Source organism: Vicia villosa, unplaced genomic scaffold (assembly GCF_029867415.1).
Source record: "Vicia villosa cultivar HV-30 ecotype Madison, WI unplaced genomic scaffold, Vvil1.0 ctg.003731F_1_1, whole genome shotgun sequence".
Classification (NCBI taxonomy): Eukaryota; Viridiplantae; Streptophyta; class Magnoliopsida; order Fabales; family Fabaceae; genus Vicia; species Vicia villosa.
The window spans coordinates 145,319-164,392 of NW_026706285.1; the positions used below are offsets into that span (position 1 = coordinate 145,319).

Sequence of the window (19,074 nt, forward strand, 5' to 3'; positions counted from 1 at the left end):
GTTGGTGATTAGACTAGTTATTGGGCCTATGATAGGATTAGCATTTGAGAGATGTTAATTAGGGCCCATTAGCAATTAGAAGATAGTAAGGGTTTTTCATACCCTAATTTTTGACCCTAAGATCATACATCATTCGCATATCAATCATCAATCAAGAGTTTCAACATAAAGCTCTGTTTTTGGTGTTATGCTCATTTCATCTGTAAGGGGAATTATCGAGCACCAATGTTTATTTAGTTTGTATATGTTATACTAACCAATATACCAAAAATATTGCCTTGTGATTTTGTATGTTTGTGTTTTGTAGGTACTAATACAAGACATCCATCAAAAAGGGCATTTTTCAACATTTTGCATCAAGCTATCGATTGCACAAAGAAAGAAATCGATTGCACCAACTTGTTTTGCACCAGATTTGCCTTCTGACTTATGTGCAATCGATTTCACAAGTAGAGCAATCGATTGCACCAACTGTTTTTGGGCCAGATTTGCAGCAAGCAATCGATTGCACAAAGAGAGCAGTTGATTGCACCAGTGCGAAGTTGGAAAAATGAAGGTAATTTTAAGCTTTTGAGGAGTGTGTCACCACTTTCATGTGTGAGGTGAATGTTCTAGATTGCACAATCAATTCCCTACATCAATTTGATCAATCTTATCATGTACCTTCATTTGATGACATAAACACCATTGGATCATAATTTTAGCTCCAAATTCATTTACCAAACCTAATTTCATTCCCCAAGCCTAACTCCAAACCACCACCAATCCCAAGCATAAATCCTATAAATAGAGGCTTTCACCTCTTCATTTCACAAGCTTGAAAAGTCAAAGAAACTCTTGCATTTTCTCTTCCCATCCTTTCCAAACCTCTCACCCAAAGTTCATTTTCTCATCCTATCTTATGGAACGGGCTACCAAAAAAAGATACATCTTATTGGTATAGGTAGTACCTATCAATCCTTATATACATTCCTTCAAATATGCAGTCTCTTTCCTGCATAGTCTCAGGATCCCTCTCATTTCAATGTGGCGACCACCCTTGCCGCCTTCGACCTCACGTGTTACATGCGGTGCAACCACTCTTCTCCTTCTTTGGCCTCGAGTTTTATATGCCCAGTAGCTTCCGCATGGTTCGTCCTCGAACCACATCGCATTGGGAGAGGTCTAGCTCTAATACCATTTGTAACGCCCAGACTTCTTTCAGGATTATCGACTGACCCCGCAAACCAACACGGGTCTTTTCAGCATGATTTGTCTTTACTCACATGCTTTCCGAGAAGCTTCCCATAAGGTCACCCATCCCAAATTTTCTCCAAGTCAAGCACGCTTAACTGTGGATTTCTTATGGAATGGGCTACCGAAAACAAGATGCATCTTCTTTTCGGTAGCCCATCCTATAAGAACTCCATAGTTAACTGTGTTTGACTTGGAGAAATTTTAGGATGGGGGACCTTCTAGGAAATTTTCTAGAAAGCATGTGAGTGAGGACAAATGATGTTGAAAAGATTCGTTTTGGTTTGAGGGGTCAGTCGATAATCCTGAAAGTAGTCTGGGGCGTTACAGTCGAGACACTATCTCTCGAAGGCATTTCAGTATAACTCGTCGACAGAGATTTATTTGATCGATTAAGATTCTTTTAATCTCCTATTTTTTGCACTTTACGGTGATGGCCATGGGATCATCATGGTGAGGATGAACGTCGAGTGCGCCTTCCTCTGAAAAGACAATCACGACTTCTAGCATCTTTATACTTACAATCTCGAAAAGGTCGTGCACATTCAGGACCTGACGGGTGTATCTCTTGCAGGAAGAGCTGGCTTCGCCGCCCTTGACAAATCCTCTGGCTATGTTATTGACTGTATTATTTATCGACTGATCACCATCGTCCCTGGGCGCTTCTTTAGTCTTTCTCGCCCCTGGGTTTCAGGTATCTTCTCGTTCACGCGGGTTGCATCGTTTTTCCTGGTTGGAGGATTCACCTTTTATGTACTTCTTGAGGTGGCCCTCTTGTATAAGATTTTTTATTTCCTTTTTTAACTGGTAGCACTCATCATTATGATTCCCTTTGACTCTGTAGAATTTACATCATCTTTCTGGTTCAAATCCCAATACCTCGGATCTAGGATCAGGTGGCTTCAGGATGTTGTGCATGTGGAGCATATCATGCTAGATTTGTTATCGACGGGTGTCCAAAGGCTTACAAATATTTGTAGGTTTTCCCACCTTTTTGAACATGGATTTGTCCTTTATGGCCGAGGTGTAAATGTTCTTCCTCGAGGGATGAGAGCTCTCGACACCAGTGACACGTTCTTTGGCGTCACAAGCCTTCTTTTCAACATTGATTTCATCGCCTTTGATGTAGCATTTCGCTCAAGCAACTACTTTGGCGAGTGTGAGTGCAGGCTTTTGGGCCAGGAATTCATTGAAGTGCCCCATTTTTATCCCATTTTGGAACACTTCCATAAACATTTATTGGTTTGGAGGGATTACCTTGATGGTGGCTTCATTGAAGCGGGTAAGGTAATCCCTCTGCGATTCCGACAAACCCTGGCATATGTTGAAGATGATGATGGTTGTCATCTTCCTGTGAATACTGGTGACGAAATGGTGTACCAGCATCTTTACCAGTTCTTGATAGTTGTTGATAGAGGAACGGGGGAAGCCCATGTACCATCAGAGGGCGGCCTCCTTGAGGGTACCTGACAACATCTTGCACTTTAGGGAATATGGCGCTCCTATGATAGCTATCTGCGTGTTCGTGGGAGTCGTTGCATCCGTCAAACTTGGCCAAGGATGGAGGCTTGAAACCCTCGGGAACGGGGGGCCATATTTTGTCCGAAAGGGGTTGCGGATCCAGAAGTTCCATCTCTTTTGAGGATTGACCTCCTATTGGAGTTGTATGATATTTTTTATATCTTCTTCTAATGTTCGAGTGTGGCGTCGTAATTCATCCATGGCGGCTCGCATCTCTGCCATGACCTCCGCATCTCCCGTATCGTTGGTACCCTAAAAAGTACGTGATGAAGATCTTCTGTTCACTGTAACATCCCATAATTTCAGTTTATTAATTTAATTTGGATTTAAATTAAATAATTGGAATTTTAGTATTTTATTTGGATTTAATTGGAAAATGATGGAGTAAGAGCTATTGGGTTTATGGTGTGATGTTAGTAAAAGAGAGGTGCTAATTGGTTAGGCCTTTTACTAAGTTGTGGTTAATTTATTTTATTTTATTTTTCATAAAATAAGAAAAGGGAATCATTTGGGAGAAAGGAAGAACACGTGAAAAGAGCAAGAGAAGAGAAAGAGGCAAGAACGTGGAACCAGAAGGAAAGCATTCAAGAGATTCATCGAGGTAAGGGGGGACTCTTCCTTTTAGTATCTCTTATGTGATCTTAGGTAATAGGTAGATTGATGTATGGTTTGATTCAATTAGACATTGGGGTTGTTAGGTTAGGTTGTTATAATTGGATTGAATTGATGATAATTGTATGGACTATTTGGTTAATGGTGCGTTTAAATGATGTTTTGTGGTGTATAATTGAATATATGATGATTCTATGCTTGTATGTGATGTCTGGAATCGTTTTTGGGTGAAAAGGGTGTGAAATCGCAGGGTCTGTCGCAGACTTGGGGTTTGCTGAAATCGCAGGTCCGCTGAGTGGAGGTCCCAACGTAGTTTGCTTCTGTTGGACGTCGCTAGAGGTCCGCTGAGCGGAGGTCTGAAGGATTCGCTTCTGCCTTGCTTCGCTGAGCGAACCTTGTTGTGTGTGAATTTTTATAAAACTTCAAAACATCGTATCTTTTGATCCGTGTATCATTTCTTAGTGCCGTTTTGGGCGTCGTGCAAGTAATTAAATGTTTTATATGATGAATGATGAAAATGGGCAGTAGTCGACTTTATTCTTTAAAACTTGATTAAATTACTTGATGAGAATTGAACATTGTGTGCATATGAGATAGGTGTGACAATGTGTTTAATGTGATGATGAATTAGTTGTGATTGATATTGTGATTGTGAGGAATGCATGGCTATTTGAATGATGTTGAAAACATGTACATACTTATTTGGTGATGTGGTGTTGAGGTGAGTGTTCATCGTGATTCGGTGATGTTTTAAGTATGTTATGTGTGTTTCATTCATTCATATGCATTTGATGATGGATCCCGTTGATGAGTGGATCGTTGGTGGCTAATTCCCATTGTGCGGAGATTAGTAAGCAATCATCGTGTGCCCATGGGGGTGTGAGCGATGAGGTTAATCGTGTGCCCATGTGGGGTGTGAGCGATTAAAGGGCAGTATCGAGGAGAGAAGTCCTGTGAATGTGATTCACGAATTTTGGTACCACATGCATAGTGTCAGTTGTGTCATATGCATTTTGTCATAACATGATTGTATTGATTTCTGTGTTCGTGTTGTAATTTATTATTGTGTGATTTGATGAATAATAGATGAAGATCTGAATGTGTATAATTGGGTGAACGGTATATTATGATACTTGTTTCTTATGAATTGCATAATATTTACTAATTGAGAATGAGACTCACCCTTACATGTTGTCATTTTCAGATTGAGGAGTAGCGGCATTAGTACTCGGTGAGGATGACTCGTAGAGTTTATCCGTTTATGTTGGGTCGTGTCGGTCATGCTCTAATCTTGTAACACTGGGGGACGATAGTTATAGAGATTTATGAGAATTCTCTATTTTATTTGGTGTTGGATTATATTTCCATTTTGTTATGTTGATGACGTTTCTTATTCCGCTGTGATAAACATAATTGTGTTTTTGGTAAATCGTTTCCTAATAAAGTATGACCTGATCATGATTGATTTATTTATTTTAAATAATTGTGGCACCCTTGTGTTTATGTTTTTACTCTGATATATTTATTTAATTTGCCGCGGGGTTTAGAAGGGTGTTACATTCACCATGTCTGGTAATGGTTAGAAGTTGGAGTTGAGGGTGCGACAAGGAAAGTAATGGTTGTTAGAAAGAGGTGTGGCCCAAGTTAGTTTTACCGGGACCTACGGTGGATGTCATTGTATTGTCCAAAAAGTACAGGTTTGTGTGTGTTCCCCCTGAGTAATGTTGGAATGTGTATAAGTATGTGTTACTTGGGAGTTCCTCTTTCCCTCTAAAGGGATAATGTATTTATAGGAGTTTTACGAGGCCTAGGATTTTTGGTTTTCTAGACGTAGTCTTAACTACCCCTTTTTACTAAGGAGATATTTGACCAACTATATTTTCGAAGTCAACAAGAACTTTTTTTATCTGACTAAGTGTTAGGCCGATTCACGGGCGACTCCATTGAATTCCGTCCAAGCGGACCATTTATTATGCGATGGACGTCCTAATCTAAAACTTTGTTAAATAGGACACTACAATTATTATAAAAGGCTAACGCATGCCTCATATTCAAGTACAAATTATATTAACCTTGAATACCTCTCAATTTCGGTCATAACCGACTAATACATAGGGGTGTTTGCATATACTCACTTCGAGATCGGGGCATTAGGACATTGAATCAATCACCCAGAGTTTGCCATTAAATTTTAATTTACCTCCTAACTTGGATTAGAGTACCATTAGGACTTTCTTAAAAAAAAGTTTTAAGAAATTATCTTTTAATATTATTTTTTTCAAAAACTAAGTCTATTAATTTATCAATGAAAAACGAATTTTTTTACATCGCTTAAATATTACTTCCTCCGTTTTTTATTATAAGTCGTTTTGGAAAAAAAATTTGTATTTAAATATAAGTCGCTTTACAATTCCAATGAATAATTAATGCTACTTTTCCTATTATATCCTTAAATATTGATTATTCTCTCTCTTTTCAATTATATAAATTTATCTTCCATATGTCATTAATGAAGGATAACTTTGTAAAAACCTTCATAATTTCTCATTTTCATACAACAATTATTATTTTTCTTAAACTGTGTGAAAAGTCTAAAACGACTTATAATAAAAAACGGAGGGAGTAATAGTTATAAAGTAAAATCAATAAAAATAACATGTCTTTTTGGATGAATTTATTAATATAACTATTTTTTAGCATCCATAAATTTGTTAGGAAATTCATAATAAATAGAGGACAAATATCTAGTCACTCAAAATAAATGGAACCAAAGTGGCCACACAAACCACGATAGGAGTAATTATTGCATTATATTTTTGACGAAAGTAATTATTGAATTATTGGTATTACGGTTATTTTGTATTTAGTGAAAGAAAGGTCCTTGAGTTGTTGGTAGGTTTTGAAGGACAAGAATAGTGAAATGGGCAATAGTGAGGGTGCAACATCAACACCTACGAAAGTACTATGCCAATGTCCATAGCATTCAATCATAGTATCTACTAGCAACTAGCAATCCCTATTCAATAGTACAATTCATTTCCACCGTTCTGATTTCATTAAACAAAATTAAAATATACCTAAACTCATTAAATTTGATTGTGATATTATTGTCATCACCTACTCACTTTAATTCCTTCCATAGGAATAATCACACACATTCAAATTTACCTTTCATAATCAATTTTATTGAAAGGATAATGTATGTTTGATTTTATGTTTGAAAATTGTATATTTTTTTGTTAAGTTTGATATTTGAATTAAAGAGATCAATTTCAATGTCTATATAAGTTTTATTAAAGTCGAAGTAAAATTTTATATGAACCAATCTAAACAGAAAATGTTTGCACCTTCTATAATTCTAACTTGAGACTTTGAAGGAAGTACTCTTTTAGAACTCAAGTTTTTATCAATAGATCAATTTTTATGTATAAAATTGATTTTGACATATTGTTTGCTTTCGTGTAAAATTGATTATATTTTTAGAATTAATTCTATTTAAAATTAAAATTTGTAGCATTTGAATTTTAAACATTATTTTTTGGTCTCAGATATAACTGATAAAATAATCTTTAAATTAAGAAAATCCACGTTCTATTTATTATTTACACTCAGTTCTAATTTTTTTTAAAATTCTCTCATCTCTTTTCCTCCATACTTTCGAATAAATAAAGTTTCATCTTTTTCCCTCCAAACTCTCGAATAAATAAAGTCTCGTCTCTTTTACTCCATAGTCTCTAATAAATGATCACTATATTAATATTTTAAATGTTATGTTAGATTTAGTTGTCTTAATATTTTGGATTTTATTTTAAATACTATGTTGAATAAATAGTGTAGTTACAAAAAAACTATTTTGATAGATCATTTTGATTCAGAAGTTTTTATTTATTGAAACTATATGCACTCATAACACAATAAATAAATATATCATTTAGTGGTTGTATAACTTGTATTTAACGACCTACTTTTAAATTAGTCTATACTTTAACTAAATTTTATCAAATAAGTTTCTATACATATGAACAACACCAAATTCATTAATTTAGTCTTAGTGTCAAATTAGTCCTTATTTTATAAAATATTATATGAAAAAGCGTCTTTCCACAATTCCACTTTTAGACAATCAAAACTATATTGTAGTTAATGTATACTAATTATCAAATATTTTCATGTAGTTATCCAATTTAAATACATTAGCATCTCTTATACATTTACATCCTAATTGTGAATTATGTTTAAACATATTTATAACGAGAAAAAAATAGATTAAACTATAAGCTCTATTTGGTAAGACATATTTTTGAGTTTATAATTTATGTTTTATGTCTTATAAGTTCATATTATAATTTAGATCCGTTTGATAACGGTCTTTTCATCACGAGTTTATAGCCTATTTATAGTTTATTTTTCAGACGTTATTTCAAATAGCGTTTTAACTTATGTCTTATAGCTTATTACTTTTTCTTTCTTTTTTATCCTTATTATTTCAATTAAAATTTATTTTAAACCCTTATAATTTATTTTAATTTAAAATAAAATAATTATATATTAAATATTTTTTATGTCATTTTACATTTATAAGTTAAATGAACCGATAATTTTATCAAACACTTCAATGAGTTTATAAACTATCAATTTCAATAATTCGTTATAAGCCATAAATCATCAGTCATCAGCTATAAACTATCAGCTACCTTATCAATCAACCGCTATTTTAATCAAACACACCCTATATAGGAAAACCCCAAGTCCTATTTCAAATTAAAAACAGCTTTGGACACAAGTTTCATATGACAAATGCAGATCCACAGAAGCATGCAATAATAGATTCTTCATTTAATTTCTGCAGCAAAATAATAGCATTGGGAACCAAAAATTCAAGAGAAGTCTCCAATCAAATCAAAACATAACATTTATACAAAGTGAAAACTCCATTACCATACAGTAACTACAAATGTCTAAGCTTTATAATATATCATATTCAACAAAAATTACATTATTTGCATCATGAGCAAACTTAGCCACCACCACAAAATCACAAACCCACATAACAAGCCCAAAACACAAAACACTAAATAAAAATAAAAATATTTCATTCTTGATCATGCACTCGATTAAATCAATTCAGTTAATAACTGTGCAGAGACATATATCATTAACATCATATACACCGATTAAGATAATCAGTGATCAAGAGCATTAGGACCAGTACAATAATTCAAAACATGACTCCAAAGCCACTGCACCAAATATTTCCTCCTTATACCATTCATATTATACGTGGCACCATCTCGACCGTCCAAAACCTGTCCTGTATAAGATCCACCACCTCCCGTTCCGTAAATACCCTCACACAAATCCGCTATTTCCACCGGAAAACTCGGATCCCCACCGGCATACCACGCATTCGCTAACGGATTACTTGCCAGCTCAGCAATCTCATGTCCAATAACACTAATCATTCCGTCAACTCCAACGTCGCCGTTAGGCGACTTAAACGGTTTCACGTTAGGTATAAACTGCGGAACAGCGAAGGGATAAGCACACTGTCCCGCACAGAATCTCTCACTGTTCCCCACCCACGCGTAAGGAAGAGTGTAACCAACAAGTGAAGGAAAAGTGAAATAGTGAAAACCACATGCTGACGTGCAGAAATCCTGAACGTACACGTCATCGGCTGTTAAAAGAAGATAAAGACCGCTTCGTGAGTTTATCGGTAAGGGTTTAGTTTTGGCGGTGATAGCGCTTTTGATGACTGATTGTATTGATAATCTGGTTAACGATTTTCCGTGGGAGTAGAACCGGTCGTTTTTCTCTTGGCCTAAGTGAACCGTGTTGGAGATGTTGGACCCGGTTTGGTCCGTGTAAAGCATGACGGTTTTCCACCAACTGGAAACAGAAGGGTGAGGTGCGTTTTTGGCGGAGATTGAGTTTATGAACTCGCGGATTATTTTTTTCTGGCTGCGTTTCCAGGTGCCGTACCAGATTGTGTGGACGGTTATGATGTTGGTTAAGACGGGGCCCATGTGGTAGCGGAGTTTAACAAACTCCGATGAGCCCTCGTATTTCTTGGAGGCTCCGAGGGCGTAGTCGGAGATGTTTTTTGAGGGGTTTTGTGGCCATGGACGGTAGCTGGAGACTGGGACTGCTGTGAGGAGGAATGAGAGAAGGAGGAGAGTGAGGGGAAGGACCACCGTGAACGGCGGCGGTTGGGTGGGGAACGTTTTCAACATTTTTTTTCCACTTGTGTGAGTTAGAGAGCGAAAGAGTAAGTACAAAACGTGATCTTTCAAGAGTGTGAGGCTTTTTTTTATACACCGAAAGCAAAAGGTTTTTATTTTTTATTATATATTTTTGGGAATATCAAATTTAAAGTAATACACTAGTGTGAAACAATTTGGGTTTAAGCCGCTGAAAAAAAAAAATCCAAATAACCAAGTTTAATAAATAATTTACACCAAAAACCATGTTTTCGGCAAAATTACGCATATGACCAGGTTTTAGAGGTGGTCTCCACATAGGAGCCACCTCATGTGGTGCCATAGGCCAAATTCCCTTAACTCATGCGCCACCCAGGGTGGCTTCAATGAGTATTTTGACCTTTTTAGCCACCTAGGGTGGCGCCTACTCTCATTTGCTTTTTTTTTTTTTGTTTTTTTTTGTTGTTTATATACTGTTTTTTTTTTAATTTTTTTTTATTTATTAATAAAATGGTTTTCAACATAAATATGTAAGTTCAGTGAATCGGCTAAGTCGAGTGTCCACGGAAAAGAGTAGTTCATTGATCATTCAAATGATACATAGAAAATAACCAACAGAAAAGATAAAGTAAAACATCTAAGAAATCACCACGGTTAAAACAATGTCATTAGGTCCATGCATCATTTGAATGGCATCAATGTCGTATTCCACCTTATGCCAGAAACTTATCGTTGCTCCAGTCACAGGATCGGCCCTTGTTTTAAGCCTCTTGATGCTTCTTATCTGTTCGCCGGCCTCGTACTCCCCCTCTAAAAATCTTAGGAGAGTCCTCTTGAGTTGCTCGACGGAAGAGATATTCCAAAATATAATCGGCATGGGAGGTTTGACGGCGGAGAATATGACATGTCCGTTCCTTCTGCGATACTCCGGCTCAGGTTCGGCACGCCATGTTGATCTCCGGGGCGGCAACTCTGTTGTTCGGTGACATCCATCTGGCCTAGTGGTTGTCCGGCGAGGCATGGTTGTGTTTGTGTGATTGTTTGGTATTTGGAGTTTGTGTATCTGTGTGTAAACTCAACCATAGGAGCCCCTAATTTATAATAGTAGTGGGTAGAAAAAATTAATGATGTTGCGTACTGTTTACAAGCACGCCTAACATGTATGATAAATGCAGACACACTGATCAATGACTGACTTGATGGGACTAGACGAAAGCATGCGTATTTGACTGACTGTCCAAAATAAAGAGTGGCAGTATGGGCCATGAAGACAATTTCACTACAAGACAAAGACATAACTAGTTGATTTAATAAAGGATAATACAAATACATAACAAATAGAAATACAAATACAAATACATTTACGAATACTAATACAAATACAAAAACATTGTCAATAAAAATACAGATGACATACAACTAATTGTTGGTGGAATTTGATCCACGGTTAGGACAGGTATTTCTATTGTGCCCGACTTCACGACATATGCTACACTTTCGTACCATTTTCTCATGATCCATCTCGGTTGTGATCCGGGTGCTGTTCGGGCGGCCTCTTTTCTTTCTCCGCATGTTATCATTATGGCAAACCACGTCCCCTTCATACGTAGGCCAATAATCCTCCTTTGCCATCACTTGAAATGAGTTGTTGTACACCCCGAGCAAGGTATCTGCCTTGTAAATGGGAGATAAAAGTGCTAACGGATCTTGATGCGCATACGAACATGCTGCAATTACATGAGAGCATGGCATCCGAAAGGCTTGAAACTTTCCACAATCGCACCACCCTTCATCTATAAGAACCCTGTATTGTTGTCTCGGAAGGCCCTCGTTATGGTCAATCGTTTCCTTAACACTGAAGGTCCGGTTGAATCGATCGAAAGATGTCACAATGTGGCTGTTGGCTTTGGCAGATTGCTCTTTCATGAATTTGACGCATGTTTCGCTCCATAATTGTCCGGATTCTATAACTGCATTCCAACGCTCACCTCTTCTTGCGAAAAGAGAAGCCATCCTATAGTATGTTGCTTCCACCAAGGCAGTAATCGGAAGGTGTCTGATGCCCTTAAACACCCCGTTCATAGACTCCACAAGATTCGTAGTCATGTGCCCCCATCGCTTCCCGTTGTCGTATGATCTGGTCCATTTCTCTCTAGCAAGACTGTCAACCCATCTGCCTGCATCTGGATTTGCCGCTACAATTTCTTGTCGATAATATTGGAACGTCGGTTGCGTCAACGCATATCCGGCATTTACAAGAGTCTTCCGAAGAGCCCTGTCCTTTATCTCCCGCATGAAATTTTGTGCGATGTGTCGAATACAATAAACATGCGTTGATGTAGGGTTTTGCCACCCGTTTGCTGGATTGTTGTACGCACTCTCGATGGCAGCATGTCTGTCTGAAATCAAGCAAAGTCCAGGTTGGGGGGAAACGTGTGTCCGAAGATTTCTGAGAAAGAAACCCCAACCTCCAGCAGTTTCTCCTTCCACAAGAGCGAAAGCAACAGGAAAGATGTTACTATTTCCGTCTTGAGCCACAGCCATCAACATGGTGCCTTTATATTTTCCGTACAACCAAGTTCCATCTATTTGAAGAATTGGTTTGCAATATGAAAATCCTTGTACACATGGGCGGAAAGCCCAGAAGAGCCTGTGGAATATCACATTTCCTTGAAGTGATGTTCCGTCTGGAGATTGCGCCGGAAGGGTCTCTAAAATAGTAACAGTTCCATGAACATAAATTTGAAGCGCATATAAGAAATGTGGGAGTCGTTTATACGAATCCTCCCAATTTCCATACACAACTTCGATCGCCTTGGTCTTCGCCAGCCACGCCTTTCTATAAGACGGAGTGTAGTTGTACGTTGCAACAATATGAGAGATTATCGTTTTCACCTTTAACGATGGATCTTTTTCAACTAGAGGCAAGATTTCTTGACAAATGATGTCATAACTGAGCTTACGGTGATCTTGTGAAACATTTGTGTTAATACATGTGTGATCTTGGGAAATATATCCTATAACCCATGAGTCACTTCTCTTCCTGTATGATGCATGCAACCTGAATCCACAATCAGTGTTACTACAGTAAATTTTGTACCTTTCGACATTGGCGCGATCAACTCTAAAATCAACATTGTTTGCCATATGAAATCTTTTTATGGCCATGATACATGCCTCCTTAGAACGAAATCTGTCTCCTACTTTTAACCGTTGATCTGTTTGGGTGTATGGATCATAGAAAATATCAGTCGATGGTTCGTCATCCCCATCAAAATTCAGGTTCCTCATGTGCACTGGAGGCATATGCACTTGATCTCGTGGTACAACAACTTCCGGTTCATCTTCACTTTCCTCGTTTACCAGGTTATCAACTTCTATTTCCGGTGCTTCTTCTTCTTCATCTACAACGTCGACCTCTGCTTGCTCGTCTCCAAGTGCATCAATGACTTGTGACTCAACCATTTGTGTGGTTTGAACTTCTGGTAGAGTAACATACAGTTCTATGCATTCGTAACCAGAATACTCATGATTGGCAAACATATTCTGCATGTCTTCATCGTCTTTGATCTCAACTTGGATAAACTTGACCGGGTTGTCTCCATGAAGAAATCGATATTGGTAAAATATCTGGGATACACCACCCATTGCAAGCTTCGTCTCTAATCTCCCTTTGAAGTAACTGAAATTTGCTTTTCTGCTTAAACAAAATCGTTTAACCTCAGTGTTTCTAAACAGAAAACCAACTTCTTCGTTGTCATAGGTCTCGCCAAAAATATGAGCGTTGATAATGTATTGCGGAGGGGCCATTGTTGAGTGGGTAGAGAGTTTTATTTCAAATATGTAATCAGATGTGTAATGTGTTGTGTTAGTTTACACGTTATAGGTTTCCTTTATGTAGACGAACATTGAGTGATGACAATTATGAAGGCGAATACTATACAATCACATGCGTACTGAGTTGATTTGATGAATAAATGCCACTGCTGCACACCAGACTGTTTCACAATTGATTTGAGGTGTGCATGACACTGCTGAACTGTTGCACAGTCGACTTGACCAGACACAACCATACTGTACAATCACATGCGAATAAAGTTGACGGAAAATGAATGCCTGAGTTGATTTGAGGTGTGCTTGCCACTGGTGAACTACAGTCGACTTGACCAGACACAACCATACTGAACAGTGTACACTGTACAATCACATGCGAAGACTGTATGCTAATTATTTTCGGTGACACAGAAAACCCTAACCAAACCCTAACCAAACCCTAACCCTTAATTTTCAAAAAAAAAACATAGAAAACCCTAACCAAACCCTAACCCTAAATTTTCAAAAAAAAAAAAATAACAGTAGCATGTAGGCGCCACCTGGGGTGGCGCATTAGACAAAAATTTTCCAGCATGGCGCCACCTGGGGTGGCGCATTAGTGTATTTTCTTTTTTTTTTTGTTTTTTTTTGCCCTAATTTTGTCTAGTGGTCCCCACTGCCAAAACCCTAATCTGATCCGCCAGCATGTGATCTACGTGCATCGGAATACTGTATGCATGCATGCCTAGACAATTCAGCACCGAACACGGGATGCAGGCCTAGTCTATTCTGCCAGAAACAATTAATGCATGCATGCCTAGACAAAGTTAGCACAAAACACGGGAATGCATGGTCATTTCAACACAGAATGCATGTGAACCCATCTTTATCACTTTGATATCTGTATCACATGCATGCTCACCACTTGGCCCTCATGCACTTAACATCAACAACCACCAACCCTCTATAAATACTCTCATATACTTGCTTTCTTTTCACCAACATATATTCTTCTTCTTCAAAAAACCACTTTGCATTTTCAATTCCGCAGAAAACTTAAAGAGTTCTTGAAAATGGCTCAACAACTTCTTACCATGGGTGAAACACACAGAGGAACTAGAGCGAATTTGGCGACCTTTGTAAGTTTATACTTATTTATTTCTAAACATCTATGCGTATATGATATCCAGTTTAATCGATTTATTTGTGGTTCTTAGGCTGTTGACCGATTTCGTACACGTTCTCACGCTTACGTTGAACCCGACGAGAGGATTATTCCGAATCTCCAAGCATGTGGCTTCGGACATATCATAAAAGTTAACAACAACACCATAGACAGAAAATTCATCCTTGCCTTACAAGAGCGATGGAGGCCTGAAACCCACACGTTTCATCTTCCAATAGGTGAGTGTACTATTACTCTAGAGGATGTTTATATGTTACTTGGTCTGCCCATTGATGGCAAGGCTGTTAATGGATCTGTTCAACATGCTAATTCAATGTGTGAGAGAGTGTTGGGAAGAGATCTAGTTGTGCCTACTCAAGGTTCAAGAGGCCAGGGTATCAGTCTGGTCTCCCTTAGAGATTACTATGATGAACTCGTCTTGATGGACAACTTTACTGAGGAGCATGTTTGGTTAATGACTAAGGTTTATATAATGTTGATGTTTGGTAAACTTTTATTCCCGGAGTCGACAGGTAACACTGTCAACTTTTTCTATTTAAGTAAATTTGACAGTATTAGCAAGATTAGGAAATATAGTTGGGGGTCCGCCGTTTTGGCGATGTTATACCAGTCTCTTTGTAAGAACGCGGTTGCCGAGAAGTGCACCTTCTATGGATGTGCGTTCCTCCTACAAGTATGGGGTTGGTGGAGAATGCCGACGCTGTCCCCGGTAGGCAGGAACAACTACACGTTCCCTTATGCAACAAGGTACGTCTTTTTCTCTTTTTCAACGCTATTCCTTGAATGCTAACTATCTTTTTCATAAAAATCTGAAATAACATTTTTGCTCTTTATTTTTTAGGTTCTGTGGTCCTAAATTGGATTACAGTAAGAATCCGAGGGGGAGTGTTGTTTTATATCGGGACCTAATTGATCACCTCCGAGCTGAAGATGTATTATCCCTAAACTTTTATATGATCATATAGATGTATTACAATTCATCATGCTTTTTAATAATATGTTATTTTTTCTCCCACGCAGTTTAATTGGAGACCATACTTGTTGCTAGACCATGAGCCAAACGAGAGTGACCGGGAAGTTTGGACTGCAGTAGTACCGATAATAAGGTTCAACATCATTGAGATGCACCAATCTGACCGTGTGAGACTGCAGTTTGGCATGCATCAACCGATCCCGGATCCCCCCACTGATTTGGGTCGCTGGCATATTAAAAGAGTTAACAATCAATGGGACCACGCAGATTATCGTACATTCGCACCTGAATTTTGTGAGATGTGGAGGCAGCGTCGCAGCCGTCTGTTACAATTCCCTGTTGCCCAACTCCCCATGTTTCCAACCGCGACATACCTTGCTTGGTATAGAACAGTCACAACCCCCGATATGTATGTGTCAGACCCCTACTACCTACACGACCCCCGCCAACAACAACACGCACAACAACCACCCCAACAATACGCACAACAACCACCCCAACAATACGCACAACAACCACCCCAACAACCACCCCAACAACGACAACAACGCCAACAATGCCGACAACGCCAAACATCCGAACAACCTGACCATGAGGAATTTCAAACAACACCAACAACGCCCTACCAAAGTCAACCCTTCCAACAACAATCATGGGGCTTCACCCAACAACTCCGTGACGCCGACCCCTCCACTAGGCTACCCGTCCAACAACAATCGTGGGGCTTCACCCAACAACACTACGACGCCGGCCCCTCCTCCTCCACTAGGCAACCCATCCAGCAACAATCATGGGCCTTCACCCAACAACACGGCGACGCCGGTCCCTCCAGCTACAATAGGCAACCCAGCCCCGACATGGGTCTAGATGACAATTACGACCCAAACGAGCAAATGACCACTCAATCGTCACAGTACGAATTTCCACAACACCAACAATATGGGTACACCACACCCCAGCAAACAATGTCATTTTTTCAAGGTCAATCAAGCGCTGGATTTTACCGACCATGTGACGCAACTCCACCGCCAAGACAAATCTTTGAGGGCATGGGGACCCGACTATTTGACAGCAACATACAAGAATACATGTCCAATGAGCGCATGGAGGGGCTAATCCGAGGACCGCCTACCCAGACACAACAAGAATAACCAAGGAATAGGGGGGGTCGTGGAGAAGTCGGTCGTCGAGATCCTTCCAACCGGATTCGAGTAGTTCCAGATTGCGGAACTGGCGGTGAGAGGGGTCATGGTCCGGCGCCGGGTCGGAGGGGTCATGGTCAGAGGGGTCGTGAATAGCATAATATCCATGTTTTATTATTTATCTTTTGTGTACCGTATTTGTAATGTTTGAACTGTATGACCGTATTTCTAATGTTGTTTCTGCATTTCTTGTATTTGTAATGTTTGGAATGAATGACATGTGGTGTTTCATTATTTATTTAATTGTTAAAACAATTTTGTTAATAAATAAAAAAAATTTAAAAAAAAATAGTATATAAACAATTAAAAAAAAACAAAAAAAAAAAACAAAAAAAAAATATATATATATATACATAGGCGCCACCCTAGGTGGCTAAAAAGGGAAAAATATGCATTGATGCCACCCTGGGTGGCGCATAGGTTAAGAGGTTTTGGTCTTTGGCGCCACCTGAGGTGGCTCCTATGTGGAGACCACCTCTGAAACCTGGTCATATGCGTAATTTTGCCGAAAACATGGTTTTTGGTGTAAATAAATTATTAAACATGGTTATTTGAATTTTTTTTTCTAAGCCGCTCGGTTGTTGGAAGTAAAATATTTTAGATTAATTTATTTATTAAAATAAATACTCCTACATATGATAATGTAATTTTTTTTTTTGTTGAGTTTATGATAATGTACTTTTGGCTACATTTGAATGATGCGTGTTGGCTAAATTACCGGAGAGTGAAAAATAAATGGAAAATGAAAAAATGTTTAAATTTTAAGAGACATTGATTTGCGGGTAATGGAGGACAGTTAGATTCTTAAAGTGAAGGATGGTGTGGGGCCCAAGGAAGAGAGGGTATCATTTACATTGATGATGGTGGTTGTCGTCATATGATTTGGAGATTTTCTATTACCTAGAGCGGGAAAATAAAATGAAGGATAAGGGTATATTTGGGTTTTTCGAATAGTTATATCTGTTTTTTTCTTCTTACAAGTTTGAAATTTAAGAAAGAATAGAAAAAGAGGGGACCGCATTGTTATGTGGTCCGAACAAAACAACCTATCGGCTGTTGCTTTGTTGGATGATCGATATGCACCCATCCATGTTTCCATCAGATGCAGATTCTATGCAGTCACTCATGCATATATTCGGTACATCAATAACCATTTGATCAATTAAAAATATTAAATTTTTTTTAAAAAGCATAATGAATTATAATAAATTATAATAAGTATAAGGAGTACTCAATCCGATAAGATAAAAAAATAAAGAGGAGCATGAATTCATTATCAGATATATCAAAATACATTATCAGTGAATTTATTGTAATTGTATTTATTTCTGATAAAGTCTCACGTCAGATAATATATAGTTTGAATATATCTTTATAATTTGGGAGTAATTCTTACTTTATAAGTTGGTTTTATGGGGATGAGTTAGGTCCAATTATACTTTTTAACATGTATTCGATGGCCACCTACTATGATTTCCACTATTGAGCCACTTGCCATTTATCTTCACGATTTAGCTGTCTAGTCTTGAACGTAAGGAGGTGTGTTAAAAACCTTACATCAGATAATATATGACCTAAATATATACTTATAAGCGAAGATAATCCTCTTCTTATAAATTAATGGTATAGAAGTACATTACATTGAACCACATTTCTTAACTCCGGCCTCCTTGGATAACTCTCCTATACCCTTTCACCTTTCCTCTTTTTTCTAACACTTTATTTTCCTTTTTGTTCATCAAAGCTTACTTTCCCTTTTCCTAATTAATATTATCTTGGATATGAATTTTTTGAAACATTAATTGTATGTGTAAATGTGTGCTTTTAAATAATTTGAGTGGTAGTACTTTGGATGTTTAGTTCAAAGTTTATGATGAAGATTTTACTAGCTAGAGTAGAGATAGGGAAAGACAACACCTCAACATTAGACTTTAATTTTCTTTCTTTTCTTTTCTTTGAATATCTTAGATTCATTCAACTTAAAGAAATTCTTACCCTATAAAGACACACATATTGAAGGTAGGTACATTTGATTTTAATTCGTGAACTCACAAAAATGTCTATTTATTTATGATTTAAATTTGAAGAGATAATTTGGTCAAAAAAGATTTAATATAGGCATAGGATATTATCATGAAACTTGATACTTTCTCATCAATAATATATATATATATATATATATATATATATATATATATATATATATATATATATATATATATATATATATATATATATATATATATATATATATATATATATATATATATATATATATATATATATATATATATTCTGGTGTTAAAACTTAGTTATTGAATTCATCTAACAAGT

General features: G+C 37.5%; 3 protein-coding genes across 3 annotated transcripts; 1 reads left to right on the forward strand and 2 right to left on the reverse strand.

The window, feature by feature from the left end:
* Positions 1 to 8,278: 8,278 nt before the first annotated feature.
* Positions 8,279 to 9,660, reverse strand: LOC131641433 (protein EXORDIUM-like 3). The gene has a single exon (XM_058911729.1). It carries the CDS (start codon positions 9,597 to 9,599, stop codon positions 8,550 to 8,552), a length of 1,050 nt encoding a protein of 349 aa, XP_058767712.1. The 5' UTR covers positions 9,600 to 9,660; the 3' UTR covers positions 8,279 to 8,549.
* A 75-nt stretch (positions 9,661 to 9,735) lies between these two features.
* LOC131641429 (uncharacterized) lies at positions 9,736 to 13,376 on the reverse strand. The gene is made up of 2 exons (XM_058911727.1): positions 12,231 to 13,376; positions 9,736 to 9,777 (listed from the first exon to the last, which is right to left on the reverse strand). Exons 1-2 carry the CDS (start codon positions 13,374 to 13,376, stop codon positions 9,736 to 9,738), a joined length of 1,188 nt encoding a protein of 395 aa, XP_058767710.1.
* A 1,097-nt stretch (positions 13,377 to 14,473) lies between these two features.
* On the forward strand, positions 14,474 to 15,530 carry LOC131641430 (protein MAIN-LIKE 2-like). Its single transcript, XM_058911728.1, has 3 exons — positions 14,474 to 14,518; positions 14,597 to 15,312; positions 15,407 to 15,530. Exons 1-3 carry the CDS (start codon positions 14,474 to 14,476, stop codon positions 15,528 to 15,530), a joined length of 885 nt encoding a protein of 294 aa, XP_058767711.1.
* The last annotated feature ends 3,544 nt before the right edge of the window (positions 15,531 to 19,074 follow it).

Coding starts and splice junctions, on each gene's coding strand:
- LOC131641429 (XM_058911727.1), bottom strand. CDS start 13,376: ATGGCCCCTCCGCAATACATTATCAACGCTCATATTTTTGGCGAGACC. Junction 9,778..12,230: donor GAACATCACTTCAAGGAAAT/GTGATATTCCAC, acceptor TTTTTTTTTCAG/CGGCTTAAACCCAAATTGTT.
- LOC131641430 (XM_058911728.1), top strand. CDS start 14,474: ATGGGTGAAACACACAGAGGAACTAGAGCGAATTTGGCGACCTTT. Junction 14,519..14,596: donor GAGCGAATTTGGCGACCTTT/GTAAGTTTATAC, acceptor TGTGGTTCTTAG/GCTGTTGACCGATTTCGTAC. Junction 15,313..15,406: donor ACGTTCCCTTATGCAACAAG/GTACGTCTTTTT, acceptor TTTATTTTTTAG/GTTCTGTGGTCCTAAATTGG.
- LOC131641433 (XM_058911729.1), bottom strand. CDS start 9,599: ATGTTGAAAACGTTCCCCACCCAACCGCCGCCGTTCACGGTGGTCCTT.